The 27150-nt window shown below is 48.9% G+C and overlaps 1 protein-coding gene across 1 annotated transcript in view; it reads left to right on the top strand.

Annotated features, from left to right (window-relative positions):
* LOC119384060 (DNA mismatch repair protein Msh6) overlaps positions 1–27150 on the top strand; it is a 260639-nt gene that overhangs the window by 178331 nt on the left and 55158 nt on the right. The window contains exons 24-25 of the mRNA XM_037652348.2: positions 7643–7769; positions 21488–21586. Coding sequence (XP_037508276.1) covers positions 7643–7769; positions 21488–21586 — 226 coding nt within the window. The remainder of the gene's footprint in view (positions 1–7642; positions 7770–21487; positions 21587–27150) is intronic.

A 27150-nucleotide genomic window follows, 5' to 3' on the forward strand; every position in this document is an offset into this window, starting at 1 on the left:
ATCGATTAATAATTAATCGTTAACTGATTTAGCCTTTAATCGATTAATTGCTTCGGTGGAAAGTTTTAATCGATTAATCGATATTTTTTATGGGTGCTTTAAAACCGATATCTCTTTGTTTGAGAGGCATCGTTGGTGCTTGATATGGACCGAAATCTTTTTATCAGACACGCTGACGATTGAAAATTCCCACTTTCGCGCACTGGACACAAGGGGTCCGTCGTCGGGAGATGGCTGTTGGCTATATATTAGCAAGATACTGATAACTTTCCTGAAGAGGCGGAATGGTGTAGTCGGGATAGGGTTCTTCAACACTGTCACCTTCGTCGTTACCACCTTTCTTTGGGAGATGGCTCTTTGGCACGTGAATAGAGTGGGCGTACAGCTGGTGATATCTTAGAGTCTCCATTGCTGGCTTCGAGAAGTGCTTGCCACATTTATTACACCTTGCAGTCTTCGTTTTCTCAGCTTCAGCGAACAACGACCACACTGCGCTCCTCTTTCGATTGCCCGGCATTATGAAATCCCAAAGTTAGCAGTATAACCACCAATGTGTAATAATTATATGATATAACACGCAAGCAATGCAAGCCCCACGTATACTCAGGCGACGCTTAACCAGCTTAAGGGAGAGGAGGTGAAGGCAGTAGCAGCAGCAGCAGTAGATTGTGAGCCGCAGCGAAGCAGGCAAGTTCATTTCTGCCTCGATGGGCTGGAGCCGCCTCCTGTCCGGGCTTGAAGCATTAGGGAGTGCTTGGAGTTCTGGGCGAGTTCATATCTTTCTCTACGGGGTATGGCCGCCGCCAGCTCCGGGCTTGTTCTGCTAGTGCAGAAATATGCACTGTAGTGAAAGCAGTGAAAGAGAGGTGATGTGTACGGCATCTGCGTCTCAGGATAGCGCGCCTCAAAGTCGTGCGCTCCGACCAAGGGGGGAAGTTGGCAACGGGAGTGGGGTGTGCCGGAATCGATTAATCAAATAGCTTTAATCGATTAATTTCATTAATCGAAACGCGGAAATCAATGACGATTAACCGATTAATTGTGGACCTTTAATCTGTTAATCGATTAATCGTTCATCGATTTTACCATCCCTAGGTGGACGAGGACCGAAAGAGGAAGCGGGTGGTCTTGGTGAAGGAGCTAGGCCTTGCAAGGTCAACACCCAGATCGTTGGGGACGCGCACACCTGCCAACTCTCTGATTTGCACAGAGACTCGGAATTTTTTAGCAAACCTCCCGATTGTGCGGGCACGGCTGTAAATCTCCCGAAAAATCCCCAACATCACCGCGATAAGAAAATAACAAAGGACAGCGTTTCTAAAATTTTCTGGCCTTCATCTATCACATGCAAAGCACTCCTAAAGTCACTTTCACTGCATTACTCTAGTGTCACGTTGAAAAGCGTAATAAAAATAGAAAAAGGCTGCTAGCTGCCACGGGTCATAACACAGTCTGGTTAGTTACACATGTGCGCATGCGTCGTATGTTTACGAGTAAATGTATGATCGTTGACGTCTAAAAAAGTTTACTGACAATCATTCAGAGTGGTTCATGACGTTGCTGCGGCCTCGAGAAACAATAAATGAAAACGTACGGCAGCTTTCTTTTGTCACTTACTTATTTTCCATGTTTTCTGGTGATACGAATTTCGAATAATACAAATATTTTGCTGACCACACGAGATTCGTATCACCGAGGTTTTACCGTATACTTTTGTTCATCAGTGTTGACAGCTCGGTAAATTCTATTTCATTCCTTGAGGCAGTTGCTTTCCTCTGTTGCCATTTCTTTATTAAACCTTTAGTGGTTTGTGTAAACGTGCTTACTTCTTTTCTTGGTGCCTTGCCTCCATAGTCAAGCGCTGCTTCAGAAACAATTCCTCTCTGTTTTCATTTTTTTTTTGTGTTCTGAAGCATTGTGCTCATTCCCAAATACAGTTGTGAATTCCTGTGCTTTTAGCCTCATTACATTTAGGTTGGCCTGTTTTTCAATGAGTAGCAAATTTTGTTCTTGCTCTCTGATAGTTGAGTGTAGCTTTCACCCTCAACAGCCTATGATCACTGCCCTTGCTTACTACTTGTATGTCATGTATTATGGTGGGCTACCTGCACATCACGAAATCTGTCGTTCTTTGTTTCTCCAGTAGAGTCAACCGCCAATTTTTCAGACGCTTTCACGGCACCTCCACATACCCCATATTGTCAATGTATAAGAGCATCTGGAAGTCTTCTGCATCTGATTTTTTCTGACTTTCTGCTGATGTTGCAGGTCTGAAACGGCAATAATTGAAGCCACCACAGCTACTATGTCGATCATCTCTCGGGCTCGAACCAGCACTTTCGCGAGTCTATCAGTTTGCAGCCATAGCGGATTCTAAAGTCAGCTTTGCCACAATGCTAAAGTGTGAACCATACTGAGAATGTGAAGGGCCCACTGTCATGGCACATTGTGGCGACGCCTTACATAAAAGCACCGGAAATGCACGGAGGCGCGATGGCAGCAGGCGGCAAATGTGCCCCCACCATTTAATTTCTTACAACCCTATTATGATAAGCATCTTCAGCTGACTGCTCGGTCATGCACCAACACTCATGGCAAACGCTTGCATATGATAGAGCAAGCACCCTGGCCGTGACAGCGTGAACTTAGTAGGCTTGGAGCAGTTGTAAGTGTACTGCATTCATTTAATAGGTGACAACTCAGATGTCCTGCGCCGCCGTTCACTGCTTCCTCTTTGTGCGGGACCACTAAGTGCGCCCCACAGACACATCGCTTTCAAGAGTGAAGACAGGACAGAGTGGGAACAGCGAACACTCATGGCAAATGCTTGCTTATGATAGAGCAAGCACGCTGGCCGTGACAGCAAGAACTTAGTAGGCGACGTGCTGCACTCAACTAGGAACGATCAGCAGATTTCTTGGCAGGTACCGAATGTATTCACAAGGGCCTGTGCAGTCACTGAAATACCTGATAAGTATACTTACTGGCAGGCCTTCGGAGCCCTTTCAGACATGGCTGTGGTGGTTTGGCCACTTGAGCGAAGTAACAGTGCATGAATTCATTTTTTCGGATGATTCTGCGGTCGCGAGGGGGTCCGAAAAATTGGACGTTGACTGTATAAGGCTTTTCTATGTATACTTCTTGTTAATATGCTTTGGGATGACATGAAATGACATGAAGCCAATTACACTCTGTGAATTCCACGAGCGTTCAGCCCCTGTCGTTGGTGTAGTCAATGCCATAGTTGCACAGCCCATTATGGCATCAAAACACTGGAGTTCATGGAGCCATTTGTCATCTTCCTGACATATCATGGCCGTATTGGAAAAAGTCAAACATAAAAAATTGGCCGCGTATCTGCGTGCTTCGCTGCAAATGTCGTCTAAAGACGATAGAAGAGGCGCTGCGTGAGATATGAACGCCATCTGGCAATACGTCGGGAAACGTGATTGCTGTGTTGCGGGCTGGTAGTCCCGGCACAGCAGCAGGCAAGACCGGCGGTGACCATCGCGACCGGCAGGGACGCCAGCCAGCCCGAACACGCGGTTTGGCGCGAAGCGCCGAAGCCGAAGAAACGTCCGCACTCAACGAGTACTCTCCACACACTTTTATATTCACGTCGCCTGGGTAAAGCAGGAATGCCAGAGCGGCGCCCCATGGCACTCGTACAGTGCAATACTGAACTGAAACCGAAACACAACAATGAGCTCGCGCAGAGGGCACAGAAGAAGCCAAGTTTCGGCGCAGTCGCATTTTCAGCGCAGCTTAAGAAACTAGGGTCTCTAGAATTACGTATCTATGTATTTTCTATTAAAGGAACACGCCACCTAATACTTAGCTAGTGATGTTGCGCTTCAGATATGCGTAGTGTTTGCTTTTTGATCAACCATGTACACAAGTATGAACCTAGTGAGCCGTTCACGATGGCTGGCCCTTGTGCAAGTGGTTCAACTTTGGCCGAGTGGCTGAATCGAGGGACATGCCGACAAACAGAAAGACAGACAGAAGGACAGACAGAAAGACAGACCAAAATTTCTGCGTTTAAGTTCCCCAAGAAAGACTATCGTCTTTAAAAATGAGGTACTGCACTAGCACAGTTCATATCGCATGTAGCCATCCTATTTGCTAGTACACCAGCACTTCAAGACCGGCTCAAATTAGCTGTTGCTATGGCAACAAGTTCCTGTTTAACAAAATTTGTTGCTGGGCTAGTTGGTTCTAATGTCACTGGAACAGTAAAAGTATTGCGTTCATTTCTTCTTGGTCATCGCATGCACGCTATTAGTTTTCCGTGCCCACGTGGTCAGTTTGCGCCGTAAATGCTCCTGCTCACTTGCCTTGCTTCTTCTTTCTGGCCGCTGACGCAGGGTGCTTTGGAAGGCAGTTGTTTTTATAGCTTGAGAAAAGCGTACACAAACTTTACGGTATCTTTCTGACGCTTTATCGTTAACAAGTCTATCAGGACATCGAAGAATGCCTGGGGGCTGCGCTTGTGGATGCAGCAACCGGCGACAATAATGCAAAGCGCTCTTTGCTATGCCAAGCGGCGGGCTGTGTGGCTGCACAGAATAGGGCGGGACAAATTTGTCCTCACAAATGATACCCGCCTTTGTGATGTAAGCCTTTTGTTGAGCATTCACAAGGTTGTTTCAGGAAATGTTTACGTTGCCCCCCATACTAGTGCAGCGTGATTCGTGTGATTGCCAGAGAAGGTGCGTACGCAATAACATGGCCAGGCAGCTCTTATTGCGTTTGGCAATAATTGACGCATTTGGGTTCACAAATAATGATCAGCTCACCATGGAAACTGACTGCTACAACATTTCCCCTCCAATCACTTTCCATTCGTCACTTTTCCTAACGCTAAAAAACTGCATTGAAGGGAAACAGTCTCTCTGCATTTCTTTGAGACCAATTTCAAGTCTCTTGCGAGAAGCAGAATAATAATACAGTAGAACCCCGCTGTTACGTTCCTCACTGCTGCGTTTTCCCGGCTGTTACGTCGTTTTCCGCCGGTCCCGGCATAGCTCCCATAGGATACAATGTATTGGGAACCCCGCTGTTACGTCGTAACTGTCGGACCGTTCCCGTATGATACGTCGCGAAGTGTGCCCGGAGCCGACCGAGTGACTACGAAAGAGAGCGGCCATGGTGCATTTTCACGCAGCTTGGCATCGTTTGACCGTAATATTAGCCGCATGAAAGGCGCAAGCAACAGAATCTTTCAATTGATGCAAACAAAAGCATGGCCTTCGAGATTCAAATTGCAAAGATGGCGTCTATGACGTAACTGCTCGCGAAAGCAAGGCCTTCGAGATTGGCATTTACTATTGACAAAAGCATAGCCTCTGAGATTTGCATTGCACAAACATGGCGTGTATGACGTAATTGCTTGCGAAAGCAAGGCCTTCGAGATTGGCATTCACTTCTGCCATCGCGCTGGCGTAGACTCATCATCATCGTTATTTATCGGAGAACGGGAGGAGTTCAAGCTGGTTGGAGCTCGCATGGTCGTGCGTGCGGTTCGCGGTCGGACTCGCCGCGCCGGTTGTGATTGCGTGTGCTTAGTTCTTTCATGCCTACAGCTGTTGGTGTTAAAAAAATCACATACGTTGATTACATTTCTGTGGATAAGGCCGTCCTAAGCTCCGCGTTTCTATCCATCGACTAGATCGCGGCTGAGCGCGCCAATTTTCGTGCTGCTCGTAAGAATTGAAATAAAATTCTGTACCACTAAATATTTTGCCGTTTTTCCTGTTTTTCGGCTCTTACGTTTCCCGTCTCTTACGTTTATTTCCTACGGTCCCCTCAAAAACGTATCAGCGGGGTTCTACTGTAATAATATCTGGGGTTTAACGTCCAAAAATCACGATATGATTATGAGAGACGCCGTAGTGGAGGGCTCCGGAAGTTTCGACCACCTGGAGTTCTTTAACGTGCACCTAAATCTAAGTACACGGGCATCAAACATTTTTGCCTCCATCAAAAGTGCAGCTGCCGCGGCCGGGATTCGATCCCGCGACTTTCGGGTCAGCAGTCGAGCGCCATAACCACTAGACCACCGTGGCGGGGCTGCGAGAAGCAGAAAGCTACTTCAAAGGAAAAGGAGCCGATGGAAGAATCAATCACTGTGGGATCACTACAGATCTCTGTAATGAAGAGCTGCCTGTTATGGAACTTCCAGCTTGCCACATTGTTACATATAAGTTGCTCAAGGAGTTCCTGGTCTGCAGGCTGAGGTTTCCCTTAGGGAAACAGAATGGAGGAGCTGCTCAAGAGACTTTCGGAAAAACCGAAATGCAGCTCCAAAAGCGTCAGTATGTGCACAGCTGCGGCAAAGTTGCCGTAGAATAAACTTAAGATAGGACACTGCAAATCTGTTGTATGGTTGCATGTAGTTCTATATTTTTCCATATAACTGTGCGTCACATATTCAGCATGTACCGAGGCCACAAAAGAAATGCGAGCAGTGTGGCACCTGCGTGCTCCACTGTTCGCATTTGTTTTCATCGTGCTCTCACCTACATTAGAATATTCCTTGATTGCATCATGCGCGACTCTGGTGTGTTTTTATTAGCAGATAGGGTTACAAGCGCTTGAAAATAAATGCCGACAGTGGAGCGCGTAAGTGCCGCGCAGTCGCAAGTCAAAATTGGTGCGCATGTGCCTTCGATTGTTGATGGAAGTGTCGATCGTTGATGGAAGAGCCGCCCTTTCAATCAGTAGCAATATTCCTGATGGCGAACAGCGGTTTGGTAAACATACTGGGTGGATTGAGCGCGATAGAACTAGGACAGAGATGAAGAAGGGACACGAACACCAGCGCTGTGTCCCTTCTCCATCTCTGTCCTAGTTCTAACGCGCCAAATCCACCCAATATGTTCAACAGAATCCAACTCGCCCAAATGTCAGTTCTTTATCGGTTTGGTAAAAGTAAAAAAACTTCCTTTCTTTTTGTTAAGAGCATGCACGTGGCTGGCAAGCAGATGTAATGTAAGCATGCCACAGCATCCATGATTTCTCATTTGTCTCGCCGTTACTAGTGTCGGTTTCAATTGTAAGTCGACCCCCCAACTTTGGGCTTCAAATTTAGGTAAAATGGGTCGACCTACAATCGCGTATATACGGTACATTGTTAAAACTTGTATAACTTTAAGTTTGTCAGATGCTATTTGCTTATATGTAGACACAGTTTTATTATTCATGCACCTCAATGCATTTTGATCCTCAAGCATTCTTACTCGAGAGTGACAGCATCTGGTGTCACTGGCAGCCTATTTCATAACGAAAAAAAATGATTCATCATGCAGGTATGCACATTTGATGCACTTCTGTGATTGCAACTGGTCTCCTAAATTTGCCAAGAGTAAGTGTCTGTTCAGTTGTAGAAATAAGTGTGGTGCTTATCATCCTGGGAGGACCCGTAGCAATTGTAAAAGTCAGCCAATTAGTCTGCGTAGCAGACATGTTTGCACTGTTATCTTTAGGGCCTTTCATTTCCTTACTTCTCGCTCTCCACCCTTTTAGTTCCATTAATACTCAGATTTTATTTATTCTAAAAATATTGTTTTGCATAAAGAACCCGTTGAACTCAATTCATGTGCACCATACGTACTTTGTGTGTGCTGCTCACTGCCCTTAGGCGAAGCCACTGGGAGGCAGCCATCCACTGCCTGGCCCTGCTGGATGGCCTGCTGTCACTGACTCGCTATAGCGGCTCACTCACCGATGCCTCCTGCACACCACGTTTTCTGCCAGACCAGTCACAGGTGAGGCTGGCCTCACTTACCTTTGCTCTAGACCTTGTAACACTACAGGTATCTTGTATCTGTTTCCGTCCAGCTGCGCATGGGCTACTCCTAAACCGTAAGGCTAGGCATCACAGCTCGGCATTTGCTGACAAGAGTCGCGTAATGCACAAGAACCATGCACTCATGCAGTGCATCCTTAAGTCCTTTGAAAGCAGCTTTGGCGGGGCTCCCATCTCCACTTAGCTTCATTCTCCAATAGACGATGAAGAGTTTCGGTGACGGATGCCTTGTCACGAAGGAACCGGCTGAAAAAGCTTAGAATTCCGAAAAAAAGATTGTAGCACCGACTTGTTTGTTGGTTCTGGTGCACTCGTTATTGCTTCAACCTTTTCAGACATTGGCTCAACTCCCTTAGAGCTCACTTTGTTTGTGTAAACCAAATATACACTCTTCCTTGTTTGCTTTAAGACCTGCTTGTTGAAAACGCTGCACAACTGCTTCTAGTCAATGTAGATTCTCTTCATTCGATGCTCCCATGATGAGGATATCATCTAAATAGGTGCATACACCACTCAGTCCAGCAAGTAGAGTATCCAGGAAGCGTTGGAATATAGACGGTGAGGCCAAAACTCTGAATGGTAGACATTTCGCTGCGTACAAGCCATTAATTGTGTTTATTGTCAGCATCTCAGAGGTGTCCTTGTCGACATGCAGCTGAGTATCCAGGAAGCATTGGAATATAGATGGTGAGGCCAAAACTCTGAATGGTAGAAGCTTCACTGCGTACAAGCCATTAATTGTGTTTATTGCCAGCATCTCACAAGTGGTCCTGTCGACATGCAGCTGTTGATAAGCCTGTGTCAAAGCAATCTTAGAAAAGATCTGTCCTCCTCAAAGAGTTTGATGCAACTCGGCTACCGTTGGAAGAGAATACACTGTTGACTTGATGCTCGCATTCACTGTGCTCCTGTAGTCCCCGCTGTTGTGCCTCAGCACAAATGCCACAATGTCACAGACTTTCGAACAGCGAAGGATACTGGGAATCGTGGAGTCTTCACCCTGCCGGCTCTGACAACCGACGCCAGTTATTGTTCTCCCGTGCTTCTCAGGGACTGAGAGCAACGTTCCTGAGCAGCATGGAGGGGAGAAATGATGGCGCTCTGCACACCTGCGGTGTCAACTCTTCGACACTGCGCAGATCTCCTTACCTGTCTGGCCTTTTCCTGTCCAGATGCGTCATCAATGAGCTGCCGATTCCCCAAAAGGGGACATTGGAGGTGTCAATCGCCAACCCTCGTCAACTGGACATTGACCTTTGGAGGCACAGACGTGCACTTCATTATGCTCCTATCAGTGCTGCAGGATTGGTGCAATCCTGGCCATCGCGTGGAAAGGAGAAAGAGGGGTTGGACCCCAACCATGTTATTTAATCCGGCGTACTAAAGAGCGCTGGAGCCTGTGTTCGCACCGGCCACGCAACCCCAGTCGCAGCACCGCACAATCGTAAGGATCCATTCTTCTTCCTCACAACGACCACTGGCGTGGCCCAGCCAGAAGTGGAGATTGGCTCGACTATACCTTGGGCCTGGATCTGCTCGAGTTCTCGACAAACGGCATCCCGCAAAGCACACGGCACTTGCTGGCATTTAAAAAACGGGGGCGTCACGTCTTCAGCCAGGTCAATGCATACGGGTGCCCCTGAATGTCCAGTGAGAACTTCATCAAACACTGCAGAGAACTTCGCGAAGGTGTCTTCTATGGTTGTTTCGCTGAGATTGTTCTGCTCATGCATTGTAATTCCCAGTTTCTAGAATCACTTTCTTCCTAACAAGCTGACTCCAACTCCTCGAGCCGTGAGCAAAGGTAGCTGGGCTTTGTTGTTTTTGGAAGAAACATTGATGAGCATGGAACCCAGGATGTAAACATTCTCCCAACCATGTCCGTAGAGCGAGCTTGTGTTCTCTTTACACCGGATCATCATGAGGCCAGTGGCAAGTGAAAGTAACTCCACTTATTATAGAGAACGCTGCTCCCAAGTCTACTTCCATCTTGAGTGACCAACCAGATAGTCGTACCGTCATGACAGACCTAGGTGTGCTTGTCATCTGTGGTCCCATGTGAAAAACAGTAAGGAGGCAGTCTTCCCGTTCGTCTAACACTTCTCTTCTAACAATGGCTTCCTTGCTACTTCTGTGCTTTAGCATTTCTAGACAGACAAGCTTTCACGATGTGACCCTTCTTGCGGCAGATCTTACACGTAGCATTCTTGAAGAAACACTTTTCGGCCTCATGGTCTGCTAAACATTGGAAGCACTGAGGTACCTTGCTTGCAGCACACTCCTGAAAATTCTGACAATGTACATTGAAAGTGTCGTCCTGCTGCTGACTGCTTTGTATCTGCTTCTGCTGGTCCCTTGATGATTCAACCATCAAAACGAGCTTGTTTGCTTTCTTAAACATTAACTTATCTTCAGCCTTAACCTTTGCTGAAGATGAGAATCATGGATTCCAAATACAAATCTGTCTCGCAAGCGTTACTTCCAAAGGTAGCCTTGTATTCCCTGCTTGAGTCTCGACTTCCGCTCGATGCCTCACGTCCCGCTGTCGTGGAGTTTACGTTGCCGAAGTTGCAGTCCTTTTCCAAGGTTCACAGAGCTGTCAGATAGTTTTTGATGGATTCGTTAGGGAGCTGGTCTCATTTCTGGAAGCGATAATGTCTAAGTAACTCAGAAGGCATGGGGTCGAAGTGTTGGGTTAGTAACTTGATGGTGACCACCTCAGAAGGTTTCTGGGGTGCCACCAGGGCCCTCAGCATTTCATAGGTTTGCTCACCACAAAGTGTGAGAAGCACCGCTCGCTTTTTGGAGGATTCTACGATGTTGTTGGCTTCATATAGAACTCCAGGCGCTCTACCCGTGATGACCAGGCGGTGCCGGGCACAAATTTTGGTATCTTGCCTTTTGGCATTGTCTTCAGGGAAAAATTGCTTCGCAGGCTCTCGCTCCCTCATCACCAGTATTGTAAAGTCCATTTTATTGCATTTTAGAACACTGCCAAGCAGGCAGCCTGGTCATGAGCCCAGAATCCTCAGCGGCACCACTTTACTCTCCTTGTTGTTGCTCACTCATCCAAATGTTGATGTATAGTACCACTGACATCCACAAATATTGATTGAGCTGAAATCTTACCCACCACAGTGTTGGCTTGAGGAATTTGTCACTTTTCTATCTCGAAGAGCTTCTGCACTGCATTCACTATACAGTAGTAAACTCCCGTTAAGACGAACTCGCTTAAGACGAATTCTCGCTTATGCCGAACAGCATGGGACCATTTGTTTAGTTTCTCATAGACTCAATGCAAAAAAAATCTACTTAAGACGAACCCCGTAACTGCTCTTCTGTTACGATGAACTTTCGCGGTGACCGACAACACTGGCGATCTGCGAAACGAACATTGCAATCATGGTGGGGCATTGAGGTGACCGAGGTAAAGCAAAAAAGCAAAAAAGAAAGCGCTTTCTGGAGCAAAGACTCGAAGCAAATCATGTCGCAGAGGGCACGAGATAAACAAAAAAGAAAGGTCTGGGGATAAAGCCGATATCCCCCTCACCCCCAGCCTGTGGGTGGAGGAGGTGCCGGCTTTATCAGCGAAGAAAGCAACAAAAAGAGTTGGGGGATTTACAACTGGGACTCCCACGCCATTGTGTCCTTTTGTATTCTCCCCTGTTCTTCGTTTCCCAGCTGGAGTACAAAGAAGAACAGAAGAACACAAGAGCTTCGGGCCCCTCCGCCATGGTCAGAGGGTCAAATGCAAGGAGCAAACAAAAGGGGAGTGGATAAAAAAAAGCTGCACCTCCCCGAAGGGGATCGTGAGGAAATGCGAATGCATTTGGGTGCACCCGATGAGTGTGTGATTAATTAATGGAGAGACGAGAGTGTGCACGTAGAGGCGTAATGCTTGAGTTGCATTGTGTTACACTTCGTCCTAGTGGTATCCTTGCCGCGAGAGATTCAATTTCACCGACTTCCATCGCTATCAAGACGCCAAAGAGCGCGCTCCCTGCATGATATATATAGGTCCGAGCGCGGAGAGGAGGAGCGCCCGAGCTCTCTCTCCGCCGAGCGAGCTTCGCGATGCGAGCGCCCTCGCCGGGTACACTCCTCCTCTCCCTTACCCTCCGCGATGCGAGCGCCATCACACGCCCGCGCGCTCCTCCTCTCTCTTACCCTCCGCCGCTCACCACCTGCTCCGGTTGCTAGGCACGGCGCAGCTGTTGCTAGGGGCGAGGAGGAGCGCGCCTGGAAAGATAACACCTGTGTGCACGCCGGCCAGGGACGCAGGACAACCCCCGACTAAGAAACGCATTCGCATTTAAAAATGAAAGCAACAGTGGGAACAAAAATTGTCTGTGCGTTAGAATCGAGTACAAAACCAATACCACGTTTGAAGCACTAGCACTCCCGTCAGAGGGGTCAGGTGCATTGTCATCGCCATCACACAGTGGTGACCGAGCACATCTTGTGGTCAGTTCGTGTTGGTTCGCGTAGGACCTGTGTGTGTTGTATGTTCGCAGTGAAGTGCAAATTGTGATGAGCCATTTGGTTATGGAAGTGCAGGACAAGGGAAGGCTATTTTGTACACTGAATATAGCTGCGTCGTGTCTTTTTTGTGTGCGCGAGGCTTGTGACCGTGAGTAGCGCGATGGGATATCTTCAGCTGCACGTCGATCGGGAAAATTTACTACGGGCCGAAAACGGGAAGATATCCGGACCTCGAACGAAAGGCTTGGTGAGAAAGCTTGTAGACTTTCTTAAGCAATTCAACATATAATGACTATCAAGGTAACATCACGCGACCGAGGCGTATCCAGAAGTGATCTTGGAGCCATCAAAACAGGCTCACAGAAGAAAATGAACTGCCAGGAGAATAAATTTTACATTCTTTGAAGGGAAATTGTGCTTGTCTCTATTTCTTTTTTCTAATTGTCAACATAGAAGCGTGCTACAGTTTTATCATGAAAATGTGGTATAAATATCTTCATGAGCATTTTTATTTTTGAACCCACGAAATCGGGTGCCCATTATATTCGTATTGTAGCGAAGCGTTCGTAGTCGGTAATGGGTCGTCCTCTCGAGCGCCTTCTAGTGGGTCGCCTCTTCTCTGAGAGCACGCTCCTCGTGCAGAGAGTCGGCCCCGCTTTTGACTGTCGCCGTCGCCGAGTGCCCGCTAATAAACGTCTTGACAATTTGGTGGAGAGTGCTGTGCCCTTTCAACAACTACGGTCCGCATTCGATGCCCTTGGAGCTTCGATCCCGTACTGTGCCTGCTACCATGACTCAAGACGCCGCCCAGCAAACGCCTCCTCTTGCACCGACGCCATGTCCAGGTGTCCCCCGCATCCGCGACCCTCCTGTCTTCACCGGCGCGGATGGCACCGACGTCGAGGACTGGCTCGCGATCTACGAGCGTGTGAGCGTCCCCAATAAATGGGACGAGGCAGGCAAACTGAGCAACCTGGTTTTCTACCTCGCGGGTGTTGCCGGCCTATGGTACAACAACCACGCATCCGATTTCGCTACGTGGTCGGCTTTCAAGACCGCCATCATCGACGTGTTTGGCCGCCCTGCCGTCCGCAAGCTGCAAGCCGAACAGCGTTTACGTGAATGAGCCCAGCAGGCCGGCGAGTCTTTCACGAGCTACATTGAAGACGTGCTCGACCTGTGCAAGAAATCCAATGCGACAATGTCTGAGTCCGACAAGATCCGGAGCGCTATGAAAGGCATCGACGACGATGCCTTCACCATGCTGCTCGCCAAAAACCCTCGCACTGTGGCAGAGGTCATCACACTGTGCCAAAGCTACGAGGAGCTGCGCCGGCAGCGGCTGATGACGCGTCGACCTCCATCACGCGACGCCGATCTCGCTGGCTTGTCGGCCACGTCGGACCACTCTGTCTTACTCGCTGAGATCAAGTCCCTCGTGCGCGAGGAAATTGCCCGCCAGTTTTCTCTACTGGCCTTCGCTCACCCGCAGCATGTTGAGCAGCCGTCGACCACACTGCTGCCTCCCCTACGCCGGGCACTCGAGCAGGAAATTGCGGAGGTCATGCCGGAATACCACCAGCCCCCTCCAGCGCCTGCGCCTCTCAGTTACGCGCAAGTTGTAGCCAGGCCGCCCCCAGCGCTCCCTGTGGTGCCCCCGCTAACTTACGCCGGAGCCGTCGCCAGGCCTCAGGCCTTCGAAGCGAGTGTGCCGGCTGCGTACGCCGACGTCATTCATACGCCTCGACTGCACACCACCATGCATTCATATCAGCCGCCGCCCCGTCCCTCGCGTCCTGCGACAAGGATGGGACCTAGCCCGGCAAGCCGATGGCGCACTGCCGACAACCGCCCCATCTGCTTCGCGTGCGGTTGGGCCGGTCACGTCGCCCGCTATTGCAACCGCGTGCAGCCGCCTCGAGTCGGATCAACCGTCAACAACCAGTCCAGCCGCCTGTATTACGACCCGCCGCCGCCTATGTCGCCGACGTCACGCCCAGCTTCATCTACCCGCCGTTCACCGTCCCCACGACGCCGATCACTGTCGCCGATGCGGCCTCGTCCGGTCGCACGAGAACAGGAAAACTAGTCGTCGCAGTCCAAGAGGCAAGGGCTGCGACGCTATCGAACTGCCAAAGCCCTCAGCAAAGCCCATCAAACGTAGTAGACGTGTTTGTAGATGGTGTGCGCACATCGGCCCTTGTAGACACTGGAGCTGCTGTATCCGTTATGGACGCTAAATTTAGCCGACTACTACGAAAAGTGACGGCGCCACTTTCCGGGCTCTCCCTCCGTACCGCCAGCGCCCAAAGTATTCACCCGACAGCGGTGTGCACCGCCCGTGTCATGATTCAGGACGCTCTGTACGCCGTCGAATTCATCATAATTTGTTCATGCTCCCACGACGTCATCCTGGGATGGGATTTTCTCTCCTGTCACGACGCCGTAATTCGGTGCGCACCAGCCGAAATAGAGCTCTCACCATTCCCAGATTTGACGCCGGCGGACAGTCTACCGGCTGCGACCAAGGTACTCGTCAAAGACGACACCACACTTCCTGCAAACTCGTCAACGGCTGTGTCAGTCTATTGCACCGGTCTCGCTGACGCCGTTGCACTCCTTTCTCCATCTGACCGCATTTTTAACAGGAAAGGCTTGCTGGTGCCATCTGCGACCGTGCAAGTCACTCAGGGTGACACCGATATTTTTGTTACGAACCCATCCCCGTACATTGTTACATTGGTGCGAGGGGAATGTCTCAGCAGAGCGGAAGCCCTCGAAGACGCACAAGTTATGGACGCACCGGGTGACACGCACTGCGCCAGCTCCCATTCGCTCAGTGCTGTTTCCACATCTGATTCGTCACCCGCTGATGTATTTGGTTCCTCGAGTGCTGACAACCTTACATCGGTCGAGCGTTCCCAGCTTCTATGCCTGTTGGAAGAATTTCGTTCTTCGTTCGATGTCGCGCAAACTTCTCTCGGCCGCACGTCTGCTGTCACGCATCACATCGACACTGGCACCCAACCACCACTGCGGCAACGTCCATATCGCATATCGCCAGCAGAGCATCGTGTAATTAACGAGCAAGTCGAAGACCTGCTTCGCCGCGATGTTATTCGACCCTCCAACAGCCCGTGGGCTTCTCCTGTCGTTCTCGTTGCGAAGAAGGACGGCTCTGTGCGGTTCTGTGTGGACTACCGACGACTCAATAAGATTACCCGTAAGGACGTTTATCCCCTACCTCGAATAGACGACGCCATTGACAGCCTGCAAGGAGCAGAATTTTTTTCATCGCTCGATTTGCGCTCAGGGTACTGGCAAGTCCCCATGGCTGATGACGCTCGACCGAAGACAGCGTTTGTCACACCCGACGGCTTGTACGAGTTTAACGTCATGCCGTTTGGGCTGTGCAATGCGCCCGCGACCTTTGAGCGCATGATGGATACCGTTCTGCGCAACTTGAAATGGCACACGTGCCTGTGCTACCTCGACGACGTCGTCGTTTTCGCCCCGAACTTCTCCACGCATCTTCAACGCCTGCGGCATGTTTTGACGCGTTTGAGCGAGGCTGGGCTACAACTGAATCTAAAGAAGTGCCGATTTGCAGCACGACAGCTGACGATACTAGGATACGTCGTGTCCAAGGACGGAATTCTCCCTGATCCAGCCAAGCTTCGGGCCGTGACAGAGTTCCCCAAGCCTACGTCCGTCAAGGAACTGCGCAGTTTCGTGGGATTATGCTCCTACTTTCGGCGCTTTATCCGAAACTTCGCGACTATCATATCGCCGCTGACGAAGCTCCTTGGCAGCAACGGGCCTCTCAATTCGTGGTCGTCACAGTGCGACGACGCTTTCGCAAAGTTCCGTCGTTTGTTGACGTCTCCTCCCATACTACGCCACTACGACCCAACGGCCCCTACAGAGGTACACACGGACGCCAGCGGTGTTGGCCTCGGCGCTGTCCTTGCGCAGCGCAAACCTGGGTTCCCAGAATATGTCGTGGCATATGCAAGCCGTACGCTTACTAAAGCCGAGACCAACTACACCGTCACGGAAAAAGAATGCCTGGCAATCATCTGGGCCCTTGCGAAGTTTCGGCATTATTTGTATGGTCGCCCATTTGATGTCGTCACCGACCATCATGCACTGTGCTGGTTGTCGTTGTTGAAGGATCCCTCAGGCCGTCTCGCCCGTTGGGCACTTCGCCTGCGAGACTACGACATCCGCGTGCTGTACCGCAACGGACGCCAGCATGCTGACGCCGACGCCCTGTCGCGCTCTCCTTTGCCTGACGAAAATGCCCACAGCTCAGTGTCTCACTTTGCCGTTTCTTCCATCGACATTCACACCATTGCCACCGAACAGCGCAAGGACCAATGGATTGCCTCACTGATAGACTTACTGACTGATCCGTCGGCCACACCATCTACTCGCGCGTTGCGTCGTCAAGCCCACCATTTCGCCGTTCGCGACGACCTGCTCCATCGACGCAATTACAACGGCGACGGCCGCCGGTGGCTACTAGTAATACCCCGCAGTCTGCGTTCTGACATAGGCGAGTCGTTCCACTCTGATCCGCAGTGTGCACACTCTGGCGTATCGAAAACCTACCACCGCATTCGCCAACGGTACTTTTGGCGAGGGATGTACCGCTACGTGCAGAAGTTGGTTGGTCAACAGGTCGTTCTTCGCGACCCGTAGCAGTTAAATAGTGGTTGCCCTTACGGTCCCAAGGACTATTTCTCGTTTCTTTTTACTAACATCAGGAGCGTACTACCAAAGCGAGATATCCTATCCAGTTTAATCGACTCTTCGGATTCTAACGTTATAGTGCTAACAGAAACGTGGCTAAACTCGTCTATCAATAACGTTGAAATGTTTCCTTCTTACCCAGATTTCAGTATCTTTCGTACCGACCGAGATGGCCGGCGTGGTGGTGGCGTGATCATTGCTACTCACCGTGACCTTAGCTGCAGCCGTATCGATATACCTACCTCACTCGAAATGGTCTTTGTGTGCTGTAAAGCCGTTCAACCCCACGTAGTCTTAGGTGCATGCTATCGTCCACCTGATTCCGACAGCACATTTATACATATGTTTCATGACGCGCTACAATCACTAAAAACTCGGTTTCCTAATGCCCCAGTTGTCTTATTCGGTGACTTCAATTTTCCGAACATAGATTGGTCTGACCTCGTCCTCCTCACATCGAAACAAAACACTGAAAGCAACTTCGTCGATACGTGTTTAACATTTGCTTTAACTCAAATTGTTAATGCAGCAACGAGGCAATCTAAACATACCGCCAATATACTTGATCTAGTATTAACAACCCATCCCGATAGAATTACCCCGCTTTCATACCTCGACGAAATCAGCGACCATAAGGTCATCCATGGCACCTTCCAATGTAGGCTGAACCGCGCAGAAAAAACACGCAAAAAACTTACCCTATACGATAAGGGCGATTACAATAACTTCAATAAAGAAGTAACGAAATTTTGGCAGTTTCTAGTTAAAGATTTTAACAAGCGATCTATCACAGAAAATTGGTTAATGTTTAAATCTAAAATGAATGAGCTAATCAGTATTTACATTCCAACAATTACAATTAGTGAACGTAGCACCTCCCGCTGGTTTAGCCCTGAACTCAAGAGGCTGAAAAACAAAAAGAAACGGCAATTTCGCTCCGCAAGAAACACTAACAATCCTGTGGCGTGGCAAAAATACCAGGCCACCACGAAACTATTCTGCTCTGCCGTCGATAAAGCGAAGCGGCTGTTTAATAATACCACCTTGCCCAACTTACTCCGCACTAACCCAAAACAATTCTGGAGAGTGATTAATCCACAGAACGAAAACAGATGCATATCACTAATGGATCATACCGGACAACCTATCCCGAATAACGCAGTAGCAGAAGCACTAAACCTTACCTTTTCTTCAGTTTTTACCAGAGAGCCCATTGGAAACCTCCCTGATGTCTCCCCCCACAACTACCCCACCATGCCAGACGTCATTTTTTCACCTCAGGGCATCCAGAAAATCATCTAATCGTTAAAACTTACATCATCCTGCGGCATCGATGGTATTAATGCTAAGGTGTTGAAAAACACCAAAGAAATTACCAGTGTTATTCTTTCTCATATTTTTCAGCAATCACTCTCATCCGGCATCGTTCCTCACGACTGGAAAGTGGGTAAGATCGTTCCGGTTCCAAAGCCAGGTTCATCTAGTTACAGGCCCATATCCCTAACCAGCATCTGTTCAAAAATAATGGAACATATAATTCATTCGCAAATTGCTAAGTTCCTTACCTCAGTTAAATTTTTTCATCCTAACCAACATGGATTCCAAAAGGGACTTTCATGCGATACTCAGCTTGCACTATTCATCCATGACCTAAGTGCTAGCGTAGACCTTAACATACCAGTTGACGCCCTTTTTATTGACTTTGAGAAAGCCTTTGACAAAGTTCCCCACAACCGCCTACTACTAAAGCTCTCTCAATTAAACCTTGACCAACTTGTCTACAATTGGATTCAAGACTTCCTCACTAACCGTCAGCAATTTGTAGAAGCTAACGACACGCCCTCATCCCTTTCTAACGTAATCTCCGGTGTGCCTCAAGGTACAGTTCTAGGCCCCCTCCTCTTTTTAATTTACATCAATGACTTACCCGATAATATTTCGTCTAACATCCGCCTCTTTGCTGACGACTGTGTAATCTACCGACCTATTACTAACGTTTCAGATACAATTACTCTCCAGCATGACCTACTAAAACTCGACGAGTGGTGCCGCAAATGGCTCATGGTCCTAAATACTAATAAAACTGCACTCGTTTCATTTCACAGACGCCATAACTTACCTGCCGCTAACTATAATATCAATGGCTTCATAGTTTCTTCCCTAAGTTCCATTAAATATCTTGGTGTTAACATCTCACAGAATCTAAACTGGTCTTCTCACGTAAGTAAAATAGTTAACAATGCTAACAGAGCTCTCGGTTACTTTCGTCGTAACTTACATCTTGCGCCTCCATCAGTCAAATTACTAGCCTACAAAACACTCATTCGCCCAAAACTAGAGTACGCATCCGCCATTTGGGACCCACCTCAAATTAACCTATGTAAGTCCATCGAAGTAATTCAAAACCGCGCAGTTAGGTTCATCTACTCAGATTACTCATATCATACCAGTGTTACTAACCTTAAAAGAAAAGCAGGTCTACCTAACCTTGAACTACGCCGTAAGATTTCTAGGCTATCATTGTATCACAAAATGTATCATGCGTTTCATTATAACTCTCCCATTCAATCAGCCCATCGCACTTCAGCCCGCACAAGTCACCTCAAGGCCGTCTACCCACCCCCTGCTTGCACCACAGCCCACCATCACTCCTTTTTCGCCCAAGCAGCCAGGGACTGGAACGATCTTCCCCCAAGTGTCATCCATCATTCCAACACGGATAACTTTCGAAATGCCATAGAATCATTGTTTTATTAACCCTACATTGTTTGCCCACACCCTCATGTAAAGCCCTCTGTTGGGGGGCCTTTGAGGTATATTAAATAAATAAATAAATAAATAAAAGTTCGTTCGCTCCTGCATCGACTGTCAGCGCCGCAAAACTTCAACGCACCTGTCGCCGGCAGGTCTGCACCCTCTACCTTGCCCTGACCGACCGTTTGGGCGCGTTGGCATTGATCTGTATGGGCCACTTCCTCTGACATCCGCTGGTAACCGCTGGGTCATCGTCGCTGTAGACCACCTCACGCGATACGCTGAAACTGCCGCCCTCCCTGCGGCTACAGCGCGCGATGTGGCCTCCTTCCTGCTCCACCGATTCATGCTGCGTCACGGTCCGCCCCAGGAGCTGCTCAGTGATCGTGGTCGTGTCTTCTTGTCGGAAGTCGTGGAAGCCATTCTCAAAGAGTGCAACGTTGTTCACCGCAAAACTACTGCTTACCACCCGCAGACGAATGGCCTCACCGAACGCTTTAACCGCACGCTCGGCGACATGCTCTCGATGTACGTCGCCGCCGACCACACAAATTGGGATGCCATTCTGCCCTTCGTCACGTACGCCTACAATACCGCCTCTCAGAGCACTACTGGTTTCTCACCATTTTTCTTATTGTACGGCAGGCACCCGTTGCACACAATCGACACCATCCTTCCCTACAAGCCAGATCAATCTGAATGTGCGCCTATTTCGGACAAAGCCAGGCTTGCTGAAGAATGTCGCGAGCTTGCAAAGACCTTTACAACGCACGAACAAGAGCGGCAGAAGAGCATTCGCGGTGACACCACCACTTCTGAGTCCACGTTCCTCCCTGGAGCGCTCGTGTGGCTCTCGGTCCCGACCACTGCAACTGGCCTCTCTTCCAAACTACTGCCCAAATACGAAGGCCCCTACCGTGTCGTGGAACGCACATCCCCGGTCAACTACCTGATCGAACCCATCGAACCATCTTCGGACATGCACCGTCGAGGGCGCGACATTGTCAACGTGGAGCGCCTGAAGCCCTACCATGACCCGCTCATAGTGACAAGCTGCTAGGTCGCCAGGCGGCTCCCTTTTCGTACCCGGGGTAATTGTAGCGAAGCGTTCGTAGTCGGTAATGGGTCGTCCTCTCGAGCGCCTTCTAGTGGGTCGCCTCTTCTCTGAGAGCACGCTCCTCGTGCAGAGAGTCGGCCCCTCTTTTGACTGTCGCCGTCGCCGAGTGCCCGCTAATAAACGTCTTGACAGTATTAATACTTATTTGAAGGCATAGCTTTTATCAAGCTGAGCCAAATAAGTGCTTTTTTTTTTGTCATTTTGCCCCATTGTAAGTCTACTGCATTCAGTGTTTTCAAGTAACATATTTGGATGCACTTGGCTTGTTAGCATTAGGGGTGTGCGAATACCGAATAGTAATTCTCGAATCGAATACCGAATCGAATTAAGAAAAAAAAGCCGAATATCGAATCGAATATCGAATAACAAGTTGTCATGCAGAAAAGTATAAGTGACATTACCATGCTTTTGTTTCTGGGTGCCTTTTTTGCCATTGATGGCACCTACCACTTTGTGCAAGTAAACTACTCAAAACTTGTTTCCACAGCGAACTTGTACTGCTGCTAGATAGTACTTCATGATTGCATAACATGGCGGCAGAATGGGGTGGTTTCTTGTGATGCATGCAGCCATGCCTGATGGTTAAAGCCGGACGCCATCCTTGCCTACTTGAGCACCTCGGTGCAGCCAGCCTCATCCCGAATGATCTGTCCCTGGGAGGAGCCAAGGTATTTCTTTTGTTCTTCAGGCTGTTTTTGTGTTTGGTTTCGTGCTAGTGTTACAGTAAAACCTCATTAATACCATATTTACTGGCATAATGATCGCACCCCTGAATTCTGTCATGAAAATCGGTCTTTCTTTTCCTGTAATGATTGCACCCCGCATTGCAGTGATGGCTGTTATTGCCATTATGACACCACATGTATTGTATTGTTTTGTGATGCGGCCACTGCGAAAGACAGCGCATTGGCTCTTTGCTTTGTACCATTTTTTCATGAATGTGGTAAGCGAATTACACGTCGGTCGTCACGTGAATGAATCGACGTCATTTGCATTATTATTTTTTTACTTGGAACATTACCCACAGCGCCATTCTATTCTGGGCATTATTGCGGGGGGCACAAACCTTCATAGAATGAATCCACAGACTTGTGGCCAGCTAAATTGGGTGGTAACTTATACCATTCACAAATCATTTTTGGGAAAAAAAGGAATGTTTAAAAAGTTCAGTCCTGGGGGTGTGTGGTCGAACTTTAAATTTGTGATCCAAACGGGAGGAATTGATAGTGTGCTATTTGTACATAATCTGAAGCATTGATTCCTGTTCTCTTGTTATAGATTGAATGGAAAGCCTTCAGTCTAAAATTACGTCTTCGGTCTTTTAAAAAGATTGCCACTTAAGGTCTTTCTATATGTCTTGAGAGCTTTCTGCGGGGTCATATTTTCCCAGAACAAATCTAGCTGCAACAGACTGAGTACGCTCAAGTGCATCAGTAATGTGTACCTTGTGAAATGTAACCCAGACAAGGCAGGCATATTCCAGTGTAGGTCTGACGTAGGCATCATATTGTTAGTGGGTCTGATCTATAGCGAAGGAGTAGCAGCGACAACAACGAAGTAGGAAGGAAGAGAAGAACGACGTGCAGTACTGGCTCACACTCGCCGTCCAGCTCTTTACAAATAAAGCTCTCTTACAAACCTCGTAACAGAATGGTGGAGGTGTTGGGTAGGTGAGCACCGAACAACGGAATTGCTACATTTTGACCCCCGTCGGAGTCGTCCGGACTTTTGCCCGCCTTCACAGGAGACATGCTGCCGGGAACTCAAACAGCGAAGTCAGTGGCCCCATCGCAACTCTACAAGGAACCACCCTGCTTTGCTGGGACTGGCAGTGAGGACGTCGACGAGTGGTTGAAACAGTACAAGAGGGTGAGCGAACTAAACAGCCTGGACTCAGCAGCTCAGCTGTCACATGTTGTGCTCCTGCTCAAGAATACTGCACTCCTATGGTACGACAACCACGAAGACACGCTCACGACATGGGACATATTTGAAGCGGAATTGAAAAAGTGCTTTGGGGATTCAATCACGAAGAAGAAGCGAGCTGAACAGACTTTGTCCCAAAGGGCCCAGCTCCGCGGCGAAACATGTACCATGTACATAGAAGAGATTCTTAAGCTGTGTATACTCATGAGCCCCAGTATGTCTGAAGAAGGTAAGGTGGGGCATCTTATAGGCGTAGTCGAAGATGTCTGTCAGTTTCTCATTGCCAAAGAAAACCTGGCATCTGTGTCCAAGGTATCTGTGCAACACTGCCATACGTTCGTAGCTGTGAAGATGCGTCGTATAGCACCGAAATTCGGCCGCTTGGCTAATGTACCGACCGTGACCAGCGTCGATGCTAGTTCACCATTCGACCTTTCATCAACATGTAATATGGCCTTTCATCAACATTTTCATCACTGTACTGGAGGGGTGCTATAGGGAACCCAAGCTCAAGTTTGCTGCGCGACGACAGCACCGCGCTGCGGCTCTGGAGAGAAGCTCTGGTGCAACTGGGGGCATGCGCGGCCGACTCAGCCTGTTTGTCAGCAGCGGGAACACGCTATCGCGCGCGTTCCTCGGTTGGTGCGGGGAACTGGGGCGCCGTGCCGGCAGCTTGGTAGCTGAATCGAGAGGCTTGCTGTGCAAAGCTTGCATTTCCGCAGCAGAAGCGACCCCGCGGAAGTGAGGTCTGAAGTATTGCTGTGTCATGGGCTGCCACAACAGTGCAGGCAACACCAAGGCACGCGATTCACGTGTGAAACTGTATCGGTTCCCGGGCATGTCGCACGAGAAATAAAGGCAACAAGCGTGAATCACCGCAGTAAGAAGAATCAAGTATGTCCTCGTTGATAGCACTGTCTCGCCTTCTGTTTTGGCTGTCTCAGTTCACCGCTTTCGTTCGTTTCAACTACCTGTATCAGTGTGTAATGCGGCGCATGCACGCAACGACTACAGTAATGATTACTCGCTGTCTTCTCGAATTGTGAAAGTCCAGTTACGGTTGTAGCTGAAACAACTGTGTTTTGATTCCCCGTGTTCGTGAGACCTACCCGTCGTTGTCGAACGTTCACACTAGTGTTATACCGCGGTTAGCGTTGCGCGGTTGGTTGAATTCAACTGAACTCGGCACATTGTCAAAAGTTCGGCGCCTGCAATTTACACTTTGGGAAGACTGCTTTATCACGCCAGAACGGACGTGTTCGTGCAGCAGGTTTTATACGCTTGTAAAGTCGATATTCTCATAAAAAGAGAGTGCAAGCTGACGCGAGAGTTGAAAAAATGAGGCGAGCAGTTCAACTTTCCTTGCAGTGGTTAAAGCTCAGCTAGCTGTCTCGTGTCTCAACCGGCGGGTGATGCTCCAGCGGCACGGATGACTTGACTCTAACCTTCTCAGGCTTTTCTAGTACCATGGCCATATAATTTCTTTTTTTCGCACGCCGCAAACGTTTGTTCACAAAAGTACACGGCTGCTACTGTAAGCATGCCATATCAAAACAATAATCATATGCTTCATACTCCACAACGCACAACATCGATAGCATGCACGGCTTCATTTCGCAGTTCATATGGACCATTACGTATCATCAACATGACAGAATGAGTCGTACATCGAGGTATACGTCCTACAGGGTGTTATCGCGACTTTGAAAATGCATTTCGCGTTGAGTCGGGCGTCGTTGTCGTCGATCGTCTGCTCTTCACCTTAAACGTGATTGATGAGTCTTTCTCCTTTTATCAAGTTCGCTTTTCGAAAGTGCCTGTCCAGCTCGGAGGTCTGTAGACGTCCAGGGCGTTGGTTGCGTGATGATATTGCGTGTTCACAAGTAAAGAAAGACAAAGGCACATCTACAATAAGAACTCGTATATTTAAGCAAAAGCGCTGCGAGGTGAACGAGGCAGCAGCGACGGGGCGACTAGCGCAGCTTCGGCCCGGCGGCTGTGTTTACAACACCCGGCCGACCCGGCCGCCGTAACTCGAGTTCCCAGGCCACACTCCGTGCCCGCACAGTAACAACACGATGCGAGCGTGGATTCCGAGCGCCGAGCACGCTCGCTCGGCGCGGTTGCTATAGGCCTCCAACGCTCAAGTTTGCGCAGCGCCGTCCGCCGCCCCAGCGGAGAGAGGGGAAAACTCCGGTAGCTGGGACGGGTCGCTCTTGCTTGGTTTTCCCATCGCGCGCGCGGAGAACGTGCTCCCCGGGGCTTTTATCTCGCATTTTTCACGCTATGGGTGCCGTTCCTTCATCGTACTCGAAAGCAGGCACGCAGTCCTGCTGCATTGTGAACTGTCACAAAAGTTTAAAAATGTCGAAGAGCCGAAAACTTCCTGTCATGTTCTACCGTTTCCAATGCAAGCAGTCCGAGGAGCAGAGGCGTCAAGAGTGGATTATGGCAGTTCGCCGCGATGCTTTCGCGGTCTTGTCACCTTGAAGCAGTTTTTGTCGTACACAGTATTACGAACTATTAACGGGGAGAAACGCGATGATCGTGCTCATTTGAAAGGGAAGTGCGTTTGTGAACCGAAGTTACAACAAATAGACAGCCGCTGTACGTTTCGAGATTGCGCGCTGGCTTTCCGAGTCAACCATTTGTAATGTTACAGCAGCGGAGCATTTGGGCTTATTACACCACAGTTTAAATAACGTACCGTGAGTACTAAGTGTTTAATTCAGCTGATTGCGGTACATTTCCCGTCGCGGCTCCCTGTAAACAGAATTAAGCTGTATGTTTGCACTGAGCGTTTATATTGGCCTTGCATGCAACACGCCGTGATTGCTTAGAAGGCTGTAGTGTTGCGCTGCTAAAATCGTGGTCATGGGTTCGATTCACGCATACAGCAGCTGCATTTCGATGGGAGCGAAATGCACTAACACCGGCGTACTTAGATTTACGTACACGTTAAAGGGGTGGTGCCACTAAATTTGTGGCTTGCGCATTCTTTGCTGTAAGCGTTTCCTATAGCTCTAGGAAGCATGATGCACGCACCAAGATTCATGTATTCTCGCTAAATAATGTAATATCGCCTTTTGATGTGGACAACTTTCGGTTTCGGTTTCTGGGCACCGAGGTTGGGCAGTGACGTAGAAGTGTAGGAGGCGTGCTCACGTGACCACACAAGGCTGTGACGCACTTAGCCAGGAAGCGATCGAAACTCGGCGAGTGATGTAGCAACCGATGCTTTGCCGGTACTATAGTGAATCAGAATATATTCTAGTTCACTACAGCCGGTACGTACGTTGCGGAAGTGGCGGAGGTCCGGAGGTCACTCACATTACTGCAGCAGACTTGGTGTGACGTCACTACAACTTTCGTTGACCATCCTACAGATCTACGTCAGTGTTGGCGCGCTAGCGATGGGTTTCGATCGGGAGAATGGGCATTTAGGTACACTTTGGAAGTGAATTAAAATATGTTCTAAACGTTTGCAGTGTCCGACCCTTCGTGTGGAATGTCCCTGCATACAGACGAAACCCACAACAGGCTTGTGATAGCCTCCAAATTTGATGGCACCACCCCTTTAAAGAAACCCAGGTGGCCGAAATTAATCCGAATTAATCCACCACGGCGTGCCTCGTATTAATGTCATGCGTTCGGCACGTAATAAAAAGCCTTGCATGCCGCTTTGGAAACGAGCTGAAAAAAGAACCAAGGTGGCAATTAAATTTTCGATGGCTTCGCGAATTCAGATGCGCTTATTATTGGGCACAAATCTCGGCATGATCATAAACATGCGCGATCCCAGTGGGTATTGTATAGTATCAGGGACGTAGCCAGAAATTTTTCCGGGGGGGGGGGGGGGGGGGGGGGGGGGGGGGGGAGGAGGTCCAACCACACTTTATGTATGTTTGTGCGTGCGTTTGTATGTGTGCGTGTACATATACGCAAGCAAAATTGAAAATTTTCGGGGAGGGTTTGAACCCCCCCCCCCCTTGGCTACGCCCCTGTATAGTATGATGCTGACCAAGCGAGCTGTCGAAACAACCAAAGCGACATTCGAATAAGCGAACACGGTGCGTGATCAGGCGTCGATATTATTCGAAATGAAACAAACCTCTGCAAGAAACATGCATCGTCGAAGTGGGCATGAAATATTTATTTATTTTTTGTTTGCGTATATCATTATGCTGTCAAAGGGAGCTCTAAAAAATCCAAGGCGACATTAAACTTGCGATCCGACGTTGTTATCATTCGATGCGAACCTCGGCTAAAGTGTTCTAGAAAGCCGCTAGAAGCAGCTAGAACTTTA

This window comes from Rhipicephalus sanguineus, chromosome 2 (genome assembly GCF_013339695.2).
Source record: "Rhipicephalus sanguineus isolate Rsan-2018 chromosome 2, BIME_Rsan_1.4, whole genome shotgun sequence".
Classification (NCBI taxonomy): domain Eukaryota; kingdom Metazoa; phylum Arthropoda; class Arachnida; order Ixodida; family Ixodidae; genus Rhipicephalus; species Rhipicephalus sanguineus.